General features: G+C 42.3%; 1 protein-coding gene across 2 annotated transcripts in view; it reads right to left on the minus strand.

Annotated features, from left to right (window-relative positions):
• LOC141131445 (unconventional myosin-Vc-like) overlaps nt 1-16,606 on the minus strand; it is a 206,199-nt gene that overhangs the window by 27,705 nt on the left and 161,888 nt on the right. For both annotated transcript variants that reach the window (XM_073618725.1, XM_073618724.1), the window contains exons 32-34: nt 10,140-10,242; nt 4,181-4,268; nt 396-494 (exon numbers count right to left, since the gene is read on the minus strand). In XM_073618725.1, the coding sequence (XP_073474826.1) occupies nt 396-494; nt 4,181-4,268; nt 10,140-10,242 (290 nt within the window). The remainder of the gene's footprint in view (nt 1-395; nt 495-4,180; nt 4,269-10,139; nt 10,243-16,606) is intronic.

Genomic DNA, 16,606 nt, shown 5'->3' on the forward strand with positions numbered 1-16,606 from the left:
ATACTAGCAAGTAGCTGATCAATATTCACTGTTTTCATGTTTTAAAAATTTCTATGCATTAGCAGTTATATTCGCTCCATATTTTGTTGTACATGCACTGGTGTTCATGCTGATCCTTGTTTAAAATCAGTCATATGTCTGAGATGTTTTTGAATTGTATGAGAAAAAAAAAATATTTTTTTTTTATAAACTTTGTTTGGAAAAAAAAATCTGACAGGGGTTATAACCCTCCCTTGCTCTATCGAAAATGAAAAAAAAAGTTTTGCCTATGGTTCTATTTAAACACTATTACATTATTTGTTGCAATGCTTTAGTAGAAATAATAAGCTCTGTTTATTTGACATTGATTTGAGACCTTTCTATTGATATTGGAACAAAATAATGATTTCACATACCCAGGATAAGACTGGCTATAAGCTTTGTTTCTTCATCTGGTGAAAACTCGAGCATTCCCAAATAATCTTTAAAAACACTTGGCACACTTGTTTGGTTTTCTGAAAAAAAGCACATTGGTTAGATGTTATTGGATGTCCTTACCTCTCCAGTTTATTGACATGGACACAACTATTTAAGGCAGCCTTTCTCAACCTTTTTACCCCAAAGGAACCCTTGCAATCATTGTCAGGTCCCAGGGAACCCCTGCTAAAAGTAGTCCATTGGTGGTCTTTGGGAAATTGCCCCTCCGTTGGTGGTGGACAGTGGGAAGAATGCTCCTTTTACAGACATGGCTCTGGCTATACCAAGTGGTGTTGGACCTGGAACTATGCAGGCACCATCACATGATAGGTCTAACTCTGGACCAGTATCACTATGCCCGTCTCCAAATCTATAGTGGAGGATGCTGAGACAAAGGTGATAGCTGTAAAAAAAGGAGGGGTGACTGCAAGGAGAACAAGGACGCTGGAAGGGTTGAGAAAGGATGGGACCTAATGATCCTAACTGGGTATTGGGAAAGAAGTGGAAGGAGACGGCAGCAAAATCGCTGCTTTGGGTGGCACCAAGGGCTGGATTATATTGTGCAGAATGTAATAAAAAAGCAAGATTCTCTTGGGATAAAAAAGAATTTATCTTACGCCAGTGTATGGGGTCAATAAACACTGCCTTATCAACCGTGGTCATCTGGAAATTTTGTTTTATTGCTGTGTTTCCAGATTTTGTAATTAAGCATACCGTATGTATATGGCCAGACCTGTTTACAGGTGCCTATACCTGTATATGTATATAGGCCAATTTTAGGGAGAAGTGTTTGCTTGGGATTCCAAGGTTTTGGTAACAAGTATTTCTGACCATAGGAAGTGCCTGCTACTGCACAAAGCTAGAAAATGTATGTCTGGACAGGCTCTGGGGAATCCTATACAGAAAAGAGAAGAAGACTACCTCTGCATCACGGTTGCTCTTTGGCTGAGCTGGATAGAGCACTGCATTGGGTGATGGTCATGTAGCAATTATTTGTCTCACTAGTTGATGTTCTCAGAGACTCTGGGGTTGATTTACTAAGAGTGGAGAGCGCAAAATCTGGTGCAGCTCTGCATAGAAACCAATCAGCTTTCAGGTTTTATTGTCAAAGCTTAAAGTGGTTGTGAAGGCAGAAGGTTTTTTTATCTTAACCTCCCTGGCGGTATGATTATTTCAGATTTTAGGTGCTGAAAGCGGTACAATTATTTTGCATGGAAATTTGGTGTTTTATATTGTAGGCCTGTAATTCTTAGGAATAATTCACTTAAATCTGACCAAACAAGAGTCTAGTAGACATCCCGGGTATGATAAAGTTTGAAAAACGAAATCATAAATTATAATATAATAAATAACTATAAATAATTATACCAAATAATACTATAATAATAATAAAAATTATTCAATAATGTAATCAAATCAAAAACACTGAAATTTGCTTAGTTGCAGAATTGTCACTGTCATTAATTTTAGTGTTTGATGAGGGATCTCCCCACAAATCACTATCACTCAATTCTGCGAGTGATTCTAATTTATTATCGCTGTTTTCTAGCTGGTCTAAAACCACTTTTGAGGTAAAGGGACGGTTTTGGTTGCTATGGACAATCTCCAGTTTCCAGGCAGAAAGAACAGTTTTTATAATATAAAACTGCATGCAGGGCACTGGACAGACCACTAGGGACAAAGGGGATGTGTAATTATTTGATACAGTAATGTAATCTGTAAGATTACAGAATACTGTATGTATTGTGTGTGTTTCACTTTTGAATTTGGCGCCAAACTCCGTCCCCATGCATCGCAACGTTTGCAGGGAGCGGAGCTCGGCACTGTGAATCGAGCGAGACATGGCGGCTCGCAGATCACAGTGGGGAGACATCACAGGATCCAGGGGACAAGGTAAGTAACCTCTACATGGATCCTGCGAGATGCGATCCCAAGTCTGGTTCGGGGTTACCGCTTTTGGTACTGAAAATCCACCCTGAGCCAGACTCGGGAATACCGCTAGGGGGGTTAAAGGGGTTGTAAACCTTCGTGTTTTTTCAGGGAGTCCACCTAAAAAAAAAATTATTAAAAGCCAGCAGCTACAAATACTGCAGCTGCTGACTTTTAATAAATGGACACTTACCTGTCCTGGAGTCCAGCGATGTCGGCAGCTGAAGCCGATCAATCGCTCGGCTCTCGGCTGCTGCCGCCGCCATTCTCTGTGAGGGAATCAGGAAGTGAAGCGTTGCAGCTTCACTTCCTGATTCCCTACTGCGCATGCACGAGTGGCGCTGCGCGTCCTAAGTAGTGCCCGCTATCTCCTGGGACCTGTGTGTTTCCCAGGATACAGCAGGGGGGGTGCGGGAAGGGGCGTGACTCCCGTGGGAGTCTATTCCAGGAAGTGGAAGTGTCTACTACAGGTATTTGCACCCCCCCCCCTGAAAGGTGCCAATTGTGGCACTGGAGGGGGGGGGGGGGGGAGGAATCAGATGAGCGGAAGTTCCACTTTTGGGTGGAACTCTACTTTAATGCATCCCATGCATTAAGGTGAAAAAACACATGGCAGTGACCGGCCCCCTAGCCCCCCTGTTTTACTTACCTGAGCCCCGTAATTCTGTTGGCGGTGACGCGCTTTCCCTCTCTCCACGGGGTCTTGGCTCTTGATTGGATAGATTGATAGCAGCGCAGCCATTGTCTCCCGCTGCTGTCAATCAAATCCAATGAAGTGGGCACCGGGGGGCGGGGCCGAGTCCAGCATTCTGCAGCTATGGACGCAAATGCTGGACTTGGCAGCACGCTCGCAAGGTAATCCCCCGGGACAGCGCTTCTCCTAGGGGGTTATCTGATGCGGGGAGGAGACGCGAGAGCCACCGGGAGACCCCAGAAGAGGATGTTCGGGGCCACTCTGTGCAAAACGAGCTGCACACTGGAGGAAAGTATGACATGTTTGTTACTTTAAAAAAAATGAACCCTTACAGTCACTTTAATGCATTCTATGCATTAAGATAAAAAGCCTTCTGTGTGCAGCAGCCCCTCTCAGTCCCCCTAATACTTACCCGAGTCCATCTCCATCCAGCGATGTTGCAAGAGAGACTCGGCTGTCCAGGACTCTCCCTCCTCATTGGCTGAGGCAGCAGCTAAGCGCCATTGGCTCCAACTGCTGTCAATCGAACTCAGTAAGCCGGTGAGGAGCGAGACGGTGGGGCCGGGCTCGGCTCCGTGTCTGAATCTACACAGGGAGCTGCAGCTGAGCTCAGGTGCTCCCATAGCAAGCTGCCTCAAGAGGGGCACTCAAGAGGAGGGAGAGGCCAGGAGCGCCGAAGAGGGACCCGAGAAAAGGAGGATCTGAGCTACTCTGTGGAAAACCACTGCACAGAGCAGGTAAGTATAACATGTTTGTTATTTTTAAGAAAAAAAAAAACAAGACTTTAGTATCACTTTAACTGAACAAGCTGAAGCTAGAAGCTGATTGGCTACAATGCACAGATGCACCAGATTCTCAGTGCTCCAGCTTTAGTAAATCCCCCCTACAATTGTCCGTCTATAACTTGTCTAAGATCTTTCTTCTAATGCTTGCCTGAGCTTCAAATGTGATTCTTCATGGGCACCTAAGGTAAAACATATTAACAATCGGTGGTATATACACAAAATGTATGTCAAGCAGACTGTGATCCCATTAAAAGGTGATGCAGTGAACTTTGGTTGTCATAGTGCAAAACAGGACGTCTTCATACAACACACTGACCAACTTCCATGGTTTTTGTGAGAGCTCTGATCTGATCTTGTAGTTTCTTGATAATCCTATCCTTTTTATCAACTTGTTCTTCAAAGTCCTATGTAAAAGTACAAAAAAGAAATCAATCTACTTAAAAAATCTAATTTAGTTGACATTAGCATACAATTTTAACCAAATGATATGCTAAAATATAACTATATATAATATAAAAGAATATAAAGTATAATATAACAAATATAAATAAATCCAAAAATAATGTAACCCTTTTTCCCTTTTTTTTTGCAGCAATGGTGCATTTATTACACAGTTCAGTACCTCATTTTGGCCTCACATTTGGGCATGAATCCGCTTCTACACCACATCCTCATGACTAACAGCACATTGGGGTTTATTTACTAAAGGCAAATAGACTGTGCACTTCACAAAGTGCAGTTGCAGTCTGCAAGAGCAGTTGCTCCAGAGTTTAATAAATAAGCAGAAGCTCTGCTGACTTCCATTATCCAATCATGTGCAAACAAAAATGCTGTTTTTTATTTTATTTTCGTTGCATGTGATTGGGCATTCTTTGCAAAGTGAAGCTTTACCTCATTTACTAAACTCTGGAGCGAATGCAACTTGCAGAGTGCAACTGCACTTGGCAAAGTGCAAAGTCTATTTGCCTTTAGTAAATCAACCCCATTGTTTATGAAGAATACCAGTCCTAATGCTTTATTGTGAATGGTTTTGCACAGAATTACACCACTGAAGTATTTTATTACTTTTTGTAATATAAGTATTATCTTAAGCTGATATCTCATCAGGCTAGGTGTTCTTATGTTCTTTTTGCTTTACATTTAGTTCAATTTCTGATTGGGTGTTGACTAACTGGGTAACTAAAGCCAGTTACTTCTGGCTCTAGTTACTTCTGATTGGGTGACTAAAGCCAAATGAGTAGAAGATGAAATTTGATGGGTTGCTAAAAGAACTATCTTTTGCACTTGAACTATTTTAATGAACACTATGTTTTAGTTCAACGCTACATACCCTTCTGCATGACCCAAACCCTAAAGTGCTCAGTAAGTTAGAGCACATTATAACACATAATAGCACAAAAAAACTTAAATAAAAGATTGTTTTAAAGCTGAACTCCACGTATGATCTTTATTGCATGCTTGCATTTGTCCAGCTTGGCACAATGTAAGTATACATGTAGCGCTGGTAGATTTGCGATCTACCATCTGATAGGTAAATTTAGTAATTTGTTCGTTAGGGAAGTTAGATTTGCCTCTGTTCCAGCTTGGCTGACGTTGCGTGTGTTTCCATACTGAGCCGGTGGGTGTCGCTGTTACTACTGGCTAGTGTTGGAAAGGCAACGTGTCAAAGCGTATGGGTGCTCCTCTGTCCCGGAGACGACTCGGTGGAGGGCCCAGAAGCTTGTCTGGGGCCTACCACAGCAGCCGAGGAATGGTCCTGAGCTGTCTATCCAGAGTGAAGAAGCTGGACAACCGAGGAGATCCCGTCATGGAAGGATCACGCAGAGTGCTGGTCTGGAGAGGGGCCTGGTGACTTGGTTGGAGGACGTATCCTAAAATAACTTCACAGCATAGTGTTGCCGGTTTTGGCTTAAAGGTTCAAGCACTGTGACTGACATTCACCGCAAAACCAATACATCCTGTGGCAGAGGATCGTATGGGTTCATCCCAAACAAGTCTGTGGCAGAGACTTTTGTTCGTGCTACGTACTGGCTGCTAGGCAAGTGAGAGAAGCCTATCCAGGCGAGCAAAGAGTGTGTCCCACGAGGGGAGCGCATTCTATTGTAATACTCAACTCCAAAGGACATTTGTCAAGAACCTACAGAAAGGTATTTGAGCTTTCCTGCAGTTTCCCTTCTGCCACTTTCCTGCTACTTCCTTCGTTACTTGTTCAATAAAGCATTGAAAACGTACTCAAGTGTTGGTGCTTGTATCGTCTGGAGGTAAACTCAACGGAACCCTAGACCCGGTGCCGGTGAAACAGAGGGAAGGAGAGTGAAGGTATCAGGCCCGCTTAAACCAGCAGCTCCACCGAGAGTTATTGCTACATACATATCTCATATCTGAGGGGCAACTGGGGAATATGACAATAGCTGTAATAATTGGCACTACCAGTGGCAGCCGCTATCTTCCAGGTTGTGTGCTGAGTGGGTTTCCTTCTGCACAATGACCACAAGGGGTTGCTCGCTTGGCACTGTTGCCATTTACAGAACGTCTAGTACATAGGTGTGCACAGCCTGTTGTATTAGGGTGTGCACCTCAAAGCTCAAACACACATGAGTGTGTATGTAATATATATATACACACACACACATACAAATTCCTGCTAAATCTAAAGGATAAAACTGTATTGAGTAATAAATAAAGCTCTGTGTGTGTGAATATGGTCTTGGGGCTCATTCACATGAGTGCTGTGGCGTGTACAGTGTGAATCAGTGTTTTTTTTATGTGGTTGGAGCTGTGTGCAGGCAGCCTATGTTATGCTATGGGGATAATTCCCATGCTCCCGGGGGCCCCCTGGAGCCAGTGGTGCATGGGGTAATTAGGGTGTGCCCAAGCAGAGCCGGCACACCTATGGTCTTGTATTTTTTTTCAACAAATACAAGGTGTTCTCTGACTGAATGAGGTGGAAACGAGGGGTGGTGACATCACGATTTTCACTTCACCAATCAGAGAACCCTTCGTATTCAGTGAAAAAAGATTTGTTTTGTAGGTGTGTCAAGCGAGCGATCCCCTGTGGTCAGTGTGCAGGTGGGAAGCTGCTTGGCACAGGACCTAGAAGATTGTGACTATCACTATATTAGCCCCAACTACTAGGGTATGAGCAGAACACCCACCAGTTCGGTTCGCACCAGAACATGCGAACAGACAAAAAATTTGTGCGAACATGCGAACACCGTTAAAGTCCATGGGACAAGAACGTGATAAATAAAAAATTTTTCATTTTAAAGGCTTATATGCAAGTTTTTGCCATAAAAAGTGTATGGGCACTTGGGTACTGCCCCAGGGGACATGTATCAATGCAAAAAAGAGTTTTTAAAAAAGCCATTTTTTCAGGAGCAGTGATTTTAACAATACTTAAAGTGAAACAATAAAAATGAAATATTCCTTTAAATATCGTGCCTGGGGGTCCCCTTAGTCTGCCTGTAAAGTAGCGCATCTTTCCTGTGTTTATAACAGTACCGCAGCAAAATTACATTTCTAAAGGAAAAATGTCATTTAAAATTGTTTGTGGCTGTAATGTATTGCTGGAATCCGGCAATATACATAAAAAATCATTGAAAAAAACAGTGTGGGTTCACCCCCCCAGTCCATACCAGGCCCTTCGGGTCTGGTATGGATATCAAGGGGAACTCCACACCAAAATGAAAAAAAAAAATGGCATGCGGGTCCACGCAAAATCAATACCAGGCCCTTCGGGTCTGGTATGGATTTTAAAGGGAACTCGGCGCCAAAAAAATAAATAAATAGCGTGGAGGTCCCCCCCAAAATCCATACCAGACCTTATACGAGCATGCAACCTGGCAGGCCGCAGGAAAAGGGGCAGGACGAGAGAGCGCCCCCCCCAACTGTACCAGGCCACATGCCCTCAACATGGGGGGGGTGCTTTGGGGTCCCCCCCCAAAGGACCTTGTTCCCATGTTGATGGGGACAAGGGCCTCATCCCCAAAACCCTTTCCCGGTGGTTGTGGGGGTCTGTGGGCGGGGGGCTTATCGGAATCTGGAAGCCCCCTTTAACAAAGAGGCTCCCAGATCCTGGCCCCCCCCCCATGTGAATGGGTATCGGGTACATTGTACTCCTACCCATTCACCAAAAAAGTGTCAAAAAAGTAAAAACGACAGGAGACAGTTTTTGAGAATTCCTTTATTAACCTCCCTGGCGGTATTCCCGAGTCTGGCTTGGTGTGGAATTTCAGAACTAGAAGCGGTAACCCCGAGCCAGACTCGGGATCGCATCACAGGATCCAGGAAGAGCTTACTCACCTTGTCCCCTGGATCCTGCGATGTCTCCCCGCAGCGTGAGCGGCTCATCCTCCGCACGATTCATCACAGAGCCGAGCTCCATTCCCTGTGAGTGTTGCGACGCACGTGGACGGAGAGCGGCGCCAAATTCAAAAAGTGAAACACACACAACACATACAGTATGCTGTCATTGATGTTAAAAGGGGCAATACATGGAATTAAGAACTGGGGTATGTAAACTTTTGATCAGGGTCATTTGGGTAGTTTCTGTTGCCATTATGATTTAAAACGAGTAAACACAGTTGACTGATAATAAATGGCATCAGCCAAACACTAACCATGAGTGAAAGAAAAATGTTTGTGTTATCATTGATATTCTCTGAAAAATGGCCAAGAAATCATAAATTCTGCCAATGTATATGCAACCATGTAGTTGCAGAAGACAGAACTGTATTGAAATTGATGTTCAGTAATGCACAACAACCAGACCAGGCGCACTCACAGAATGTACCACAATGGGTAGTAGCGGTAGGTCTCAGGTGTACCAACAGTGCTTTTCTCGAGGGGCAGAATGTGGCCTGGCAGGTCTGTACCCAAGTGGGGAGCTTCCAGGTAGTATGGTGTGTCCCTGTACTTTACCTACTCATCTGGAACCTCTCCCTGACGTTAAGCACTATCCCTGACAGACAGGTGACCTGTCCCTACTCTATCCACGCATGAAATGCACCCCACACCCGAGAGCCACGGTCTTAAATAGACTCTGCCTGACCCAAGATGACTGCCAAAGTCACATGGGATGCCAGCATCCAATCGGATGCTGCCTCTCTGTGACTAAGGAGATCATAGAGGAATGAGGCTGCTCTTGACTTCCTCTGGCTTACTGTAAAGCAAATTATATCACCTGTGATGTATTTCAGTTATCTTGCAAACCTGGCCTGTTAGTGGGTCCAGGAACCACTGCTGTAAAGGAAGAGAAGTAAAAGACCGGCAGCTCGGTACAACTTTATTAATTTATTAATGATCCAACAAGACACAAGGAGAATCCATTACACAGCAAGGTTGACGTGTTTCAGCCCCACTCTTGGCCTTAGTCGTGACAGTTATGACTAGGCCCAGAGTAGGGCTGAAACGCGTCAACCTTGCTGTGTAATGGATTCTCCTTGTGTCTTGTTGGATCATTAATAAAGCTTTTACAGATTTTACTTCAAGTTCTACTGAGCTGCCGGACTTTACATTCTATTCTCATGGTGACAATATGTGCAGCATCTGTCCTGGCACAGGCACCTACACTTTATCCTATTATCTGTATTTCTTATTTGGTTGTAGCATCACATTTTTACAATTTATTACTGTGAAGGAAATCCCCTAAATGGCTATCTTACTATGGCCCAGGGTGGCTGTATCGGTGGTAAGCCAGAGCCGTTCACATGTCCTGTGAAATCCTTCATCTTTTTCAAGCCCTCCCCCCAGGCTGTGCAAAGTTATTTGCAGCTGTCATTCAAGGATCTGATCCACCTGAAGGGGCTGATGGACAAATCGGATCCATGACTGACAGGTCCGCTCCGCTTTGCATGGTCTGGGGGGAGGGCCTGAAAACGATGAGGCGATGTCACAGAACATGTGACCTGTTCCTGCTTAGCAGTGCCCCCAGCCAAAGCCATGCTGCAGTAAAAAAAGAAAGTCATGTGACCCCAATTTGAAAAAGCTGAAAAAAGGTATTTATTGCTTTTATTCCTAAAGTGGTTCCTAAAGTGGTTCACGTGTAAATTAATGGCTGGTGGTATACCCTATTACTTAGACATTGTACTGCTGTCAGGGTTTACAATTACGTTAATGTTGATGGCTTTATCATCTCACAAGGTGCTGTAAATCAGTGTGGTAAATGTATCTCTCATGTACTGAACTGAACATAACAAAATATGAGTCTTAAAATAAGCAATTAATTCAATGGACAAAGGTGTTACGCTTTTGTGAATTGAGTCTTTATCATTTACCTGGCTGTCCATTTCATTTTGCTCTTTTAAGAAAAGGCCGCCCTCTTGAATTTGTTTGCCATCAGGTTCTTCGTTTTCATGTTTTGTCCGCTTCTTGTGAAGTCTAATAGAAAGAGGAGATTGATTTTACTGTCATAATATATATATAAAATATGTTTGAAATAAATATAGTAGAAAAAAAAGTTTTACATAGAATTCATGTATAGAAATCGATAGATGTCATAAGATTTGATAATGATAAAAATGGTCCTGCGGATATTGCATCAGCATGCCACTGACAGGGTGAAAAATAGAAATTAGAACTGAAGAATAAAATCTGCAACATATTGCAACTTACTGGCAAAACCCTGCATTGTACTACATTTGCTATTCTGCTTAAAAAATAATTAAAATATATTTCAAAAACCCTAAAAAACTTTGTGCACATATGCTATGTAATTCCCATGTATAGTATGTTCATTTTTCTGGACATCATAAAATGTATTTATAAAGTGTCCAAGAAATAATAAAAGATAAGGTTTAAAGAGTATCTAAGGAAGCTAAAGGGAGCCTCAAATGTGGCCCCTGACATCACTGGTAATACTTGAGAGGACTGTCAGAAACTGCAGACCTAATAGAGGAAATGAGGGTCAGAGAATGTGGACATGCTACATCTTTGGATGGGGATATACTGCTAAAGACAATATGAAACTGGGAACATGTTACATGAGGCCATTAGAGATCAATGCTTTTACCATAATTAATGTTCCCACTACAGACCACGAAGGTCCAAGGGCAGCACATCATATAACAAAGGGCCACAGGTTGGGCACCAGAGATCTATGGTCAAATTTAAAAAAATGTTATATGAATGTCCACATTGTATTACCATTATTTCTAGTATGCGATGGGGGAAATTTACTAAAGCTGGTGCACTCCGAATCTAGTGCAGGTGTGTTTGGTAACCAATCAGCTTCTAACTTCAGCTTGTTCAATTAAGCTTTGACAATAAAGCCAAAGATGCATAAAGTAGTTGTGGTGATATGCAGTAAAACCTTGGTTTGAGAGTAACTTGGTTTGAGAGCGTTTTGCAAGGCAAGCAAAAATTTTTAATACATTTTGACTTGATATACAAGCGATGTCTTGATATAAAAGTAGCATCATGTCACAACTGAGTATAAAGAGAAGAGAGGCATCTCTAAGTGTAGCAATATGGTTACTTTTAATGAAGGTACAACATTTAGCAACTCACATGGTTGATGATTAAAACAGGCATCTGGGGTAAAGATGTCCACATAGACCATCCTCCGCACTGCCATCAACGTCATCCCTTCCACGCTGCGTTCCACGAGTGCTTCAAGACTCGCATTCAGTTTGCTCATCTGCAGGGTAGTCTTCCCAGTCACGCTTGCAGACTGCCATCGGTGAGAGCCGGGGGTGTGGGGGATGGTCTATGTGGACAGCTTTACCCCGGATGCCTGTGCCATGTGCCTATTTTAATTATCAACCATGTGAGTTGCTAAATGTTGTACGTTCATTAAATGTAACCATATTGCTACACTTAGAGGCCCCTCTCTTCTTTTTTATACTCTGTAGCTCCTGCTGGATTTTGCTTCTAATCCCCTTGTGGAAGCTTCCATTTGTGGAAGGACATTTTATGGTTACACAATTTATCACATTGCTATAATCTTTTTATATGGACTATAAACTGAAGGATTTATGAATAAATGGTTTTGGAACAAATCATTTGAGTTTCCATTATTTCTTATGGGGAAATTTGCTTTGATCTAAAAGTGTTTTGGATTACAAGCATGTTTCTGGAACAAATTATGCTCGCAATCCAAGGTTTTACTGTATACGGTTTTACTAACACATGTCAAAATGGCAAAATTGTGCTTAGGCATTAACATTTGATTTACCCTTAGGCGTGAAGGGGTTAACTTAGTAAATTTACATGTGAAGAATCTTACACACTTAATTCTTTGAATTATGTGACAAATATTCAATTGCCTAAAACCTAAATGTATACAGTAATACCTTGGATTGCATTTTGGAAACATGCTTGTAATCTAATGAACTCTTATATCAAAGCAAATTTCCCCATAAGAAATAATGCAGACTCAGATGATTTGTTCCACAACCATGTCCTTCAGTCTATAGTCCATATAAAAAGATTATAGCAATGTAATAGGTTGTGTAACCAAAAAAAGGTCCATCCACAAATGACAGCCTCCACAAGGGGATTAGAAGTAAAATCCAGCAGGAGTTACAGAGTATAAAAGATATAAGAGGCACCTTTAAGTGTAGCAATATACTTACATTTAATGAAGGTACAACATTTAGCAACTCACATGGTTGATTATTAAAAGAGCCACATCTAAGTATGCAGGCATCTGGGGTAAAGCTGTCCACATAGACCATCCCCCACACCACCGATCTGAAAGTGAGGCTGGAAGCGGCCGTGGAGCGCAGCGTGGAAGGTATGACGTCAATGGTGGTGCGGAGGACGGTCTAATTGGACAGCTTTACCCCGCATGCCTTCATACTTAGATGTGCCTGTTTTAATCATCAACCTTGTGAGTTTCTAAATGTTGTACCTTCATTAACTGCTTGCCGACCTCTTCACACACATATACTGCGGCAGAAGGGCACGTACAGGCATACCAACGTACCTGTACGGTGCCCTTTAAGTAGAGGCTTGCAGGCGCGCGCGCTGGTTGCAAGCTCCGTGAGTGTGATCGCGGGTCCCACGGACTAGATGTCTGCGGGGATCCCCGCGATCATCTCACGAAGAGGAAGAACAGGGAAATGGTGATGGAAAACAAGCATTTCCCTTTTCTGCCTAATGACACTGTCACTGATCTCTGCTCCCTGTGATCGGTGGTCAGTGTCGTGTTACACACAGCCCCTCCTCCCAACAGTTAGAATCACTCCCTAGGACACACTTAACTCCTGCAGAGCCCCCTCCTGGTTAACCCCTTCACTGCCAGTCACATTTACACAGTAATCAATGCATTTTTAATCGCCCTGATCGCTGTATAAATGTGAATGATCCCAAAATAGTGCCAAAAGTGTCCGATCTGTTTGCCATAATGTTGAAGTCACGATAAAAATCGCTGATCGCCGCTATTACTAGTAAAAAAAAAAAAAAAATTAACAAAAATGCAATAAAACTACCCCCTATTTTGTAGATGCTATAAATTTTGCGCAAACCAATCAATAAACGCTTTTTTGTGACTTTTTTTATCAAAAAATATGTAGAAGAATACGTATTGGCCTAAACTGAGGGAAAAAAATGTTTTTTTATAGATTTTTTTGAGGATATTTATTATAGCAAAAAGTAAAAAAATAATGCGTTTTTTTCAAAAATGTCGCTATATTTTTGTTTATAGTGCAAAAGATAAAAACCGCAGAGGTGATCAAATACCACCAAAAGAAAGCTCTATTTGTGGGGAAAAAAGGATGTAAATTTTGTTTGGGAGCCACTTTGCACGATCAAGCAATTGTCAGTTAAAGTGACGCAGTGCCGAATCGCAAAAAGTGCTCTGGTCTTTGGCCAGCCAAATGGTCCGGGGCTTAAATGTAATCATATTGCTACACTTAGAGGCGCCTCTCATCACTTTTAGGCCTCATGCATACTGGACGTTATATTAACGTTATAAAAACGCCAGTAGCTTTGCAGTGAGTTTTTCAACGTTTTTGCAATAGCGTTTGTTTAGCGTTCTTTTTTCCAATGGATCAAAAACGTTAAACGCTGGTGAGCCACGTTTTTTGAGCGTTTATCTGCGATTTTTGTTGTTAGAGCGTTTTTACAGCTGAAAAACTCCTCTCAGAACCCACTAGTTTTGAGGGGTTTTTCCAGCCAAAAACAGTTGATAACAGCCTAATGCCCCGTACACACGGTCGGACATTGATCGGACATTCCGACAACAAAATCCATGGATTTTTTCCGACGGATGTTGGCTCAAACTTGTCTTGCATACACACGGTCACACAAAGTTGTCGGAAAATCAGATCGTTCTAAACGCGGTGACGTAAAACGCGTACGTCGGGACTATAAATGGGGCAGTAGCCAATAACTTTCGTCTCTTAATTTATTCTGAGCATGCGTGGCACTTTGTGTGTCGGATTTGTGTACACACGATCGGAATTTCCGACAACGGATTTTGTTGTCGGAAAATTTTATAGCAAGCTCTCAAACTTTGTGTGTCGGAAATTCTGATGGAAAATGTGTGATGGAGCCTACACACGGTCGGAATTTCCGACAACAAGGTCCTATCACACATTTTCCGTCGGAAAATCCGACCGTGTGTACGGGGCATAAGTGTGCATGGACACATAGGATAACATGCTGGAGTGTTTATTGACTGTACAAAAAAACATCTGAAGCCAAAAACAGCAGCTGTAAAAACTCCCAAAAATGTCCAGTGTGCATGAGGCCTTATACTGACATGACGCTACTCTTATATCAAGACATTGCTTGTTTATCAAGTCAAAATTCATGTAAAAAATGTGCTTGTCTTGCAAAATGCTCTCAAACCAAGTTACTCTCAATCCAAGGTTCTACTGTATATGGGATAAATGGATGTTTTTCTTACAGTTCTATTTTTAACGTTCTCAGACCTCTGTTTGCTGTTTACTTTGCTAAATTAGAGGCAGTCTGATTTGCAGTACAGTCCCTGACAAAAGTCTTGTCGCTTGTGTACAAATTGACCTGAAGCGCCGCTAAAATATATTTCTAATCAAGATTTTGTTACAAGAAATGGGTCATTTTAATCCCAACAGCTTTTGTAATAATGTTTCAGTGCAAAATGAAACTGACAAAAAGAAAAAAAATTAAAAAAAAAAAAAACGGCAAAAACGCATCAAAAACGCTGCAAAAACGGTGCACATGCGTTTTTGATGCTTGTCCATTGAATTGTATTACATGCAAAACGCTGCAGAGATACAAAAAGGCATTGATGTGAACATGTTCCATAGGAACCCACGTTAAAAAATTCCCGTGCATTTCTGCAAAATGCAAAATGCATCAAAAAACGCGCTAGTGTGAATGGAGCCTCAGTGTGTCTCAGTGTCAAGTTCAGAGGATAAAAAAAAGATTTGAAGAGACTGGAGACGTTTTGGACAAGGCCAGGTCTAGCCGACCCCGCAAGGCAACTGCTCGAGAGGACCGTTTGTTGGCTCGAAAATCCAAGGCCAGCCCATTTTCCACTGCAGCAGAGCTCCACGAGACCTGGTCACCTGAAGTCCCTGTGTCAACCAGAACAGTTTGTCGGATTCTGTCTCGAAATGGCCTCCATGGTCGAATCAGTGCCCATAAGCCAGCACTAAACAAAAGACAGTTGAAAAACCGTGTGGCATTTGCCAAGGGCCACAGCCTGCTAAAAGGATGGACTCTGGAAAAGTGGCAGAAGGTGGATTTTTCAGATGAATCTTCTGTTGAATTACACCACAGTCGCCGCAAATATTGCAGGAGACCTACTGGAACCCGCATGGAGCCGAGATTTACCCAGAAAACAGTGAAGTTTGGTGGAGGCAAAATCATGGTCCGGGGTTACATCCAGTATGGGGGTGTGCGAGGGATCTGCAGGGTGGAAGGCAACATCAACAGTCTAAAACAGTGTTTCTCAACTCCAATCCTCAAGGCGCCCCAACAGGTCATGTTTTCAGGATTGCCCTCAGATGGAACGGTTGTGGTAATTACTAAGGCAGTGAAACTGATCAAATCACCTGTGCAAAATAATGGAAATCCTGAAAACATGACCTGTTGGGGCGCCTTGAGGATTGGAGCTGAGAAACACTGGTCTAAAATACCAAGAAATCTTAGATAGCTCTTATATTACCAACCATAAAAAAGGCCAGATTTTGCAGCAGGATGGTGCTCCATCACATACTTCCATCTCCACATCAAAGTTCCTTAAGGCAAAGAAGATCAAGATGCTCCAGGATTGGCCAGCCCAGTCACCAAACATGAACATCATTGAGCATATGTGGTGTAGGATGAAAGATGAAGCATGGAAGACGAAACCAAATAATATTGATGAACTCTGGGAGGCATGCAAGACTGTTTTCTTTGCTATTCCTGATGACCATCAATAAATTGTATGAATCCTTGCCAAACCACATGGATGCTGTCCTTCAAGCTCATGGAAGTCATACAAGATATTAAATTTGGATCTCACGGCACCACTACTTAATTTGCTGACATATTTTTGGATTTTCAGTAAAGTTGTTCAATTTCTGTATAGGCGACAAAACTTTTGTCTTGCCAAAATTTGACCTGTCTGTCTTGATTAAATGATAAATCTTTTTTCAGTGAAACTAATTTATTTCAGTGCATTAAACATCATTTGGGAGGGCTTTAGCTTTTCATATGAGCTATTTCTAACACCAATTGATTAATTAAAAGTCAGGTTAATAGCAGGAGTTTCTACAAAATAGAGAAGCGACAAGACTTTTGTCAGGGACTGTATATGAGTGCCAAATTT

This window comes from Aquarana catesbeiana, linkage group LG03 (genome assembly GCF_042186555.1).
Source record: "Aquarana catesbeiana isolate 2022-GZ linkage group LG03, ASM4218655v1, whole genome shotgun sequence".
Lineage (NCBI taxonomy): Eukaryota > Metazoa > Chordata > Amphibia > Anura > Ranidae > Aquarana > Aquarana catesbeiana.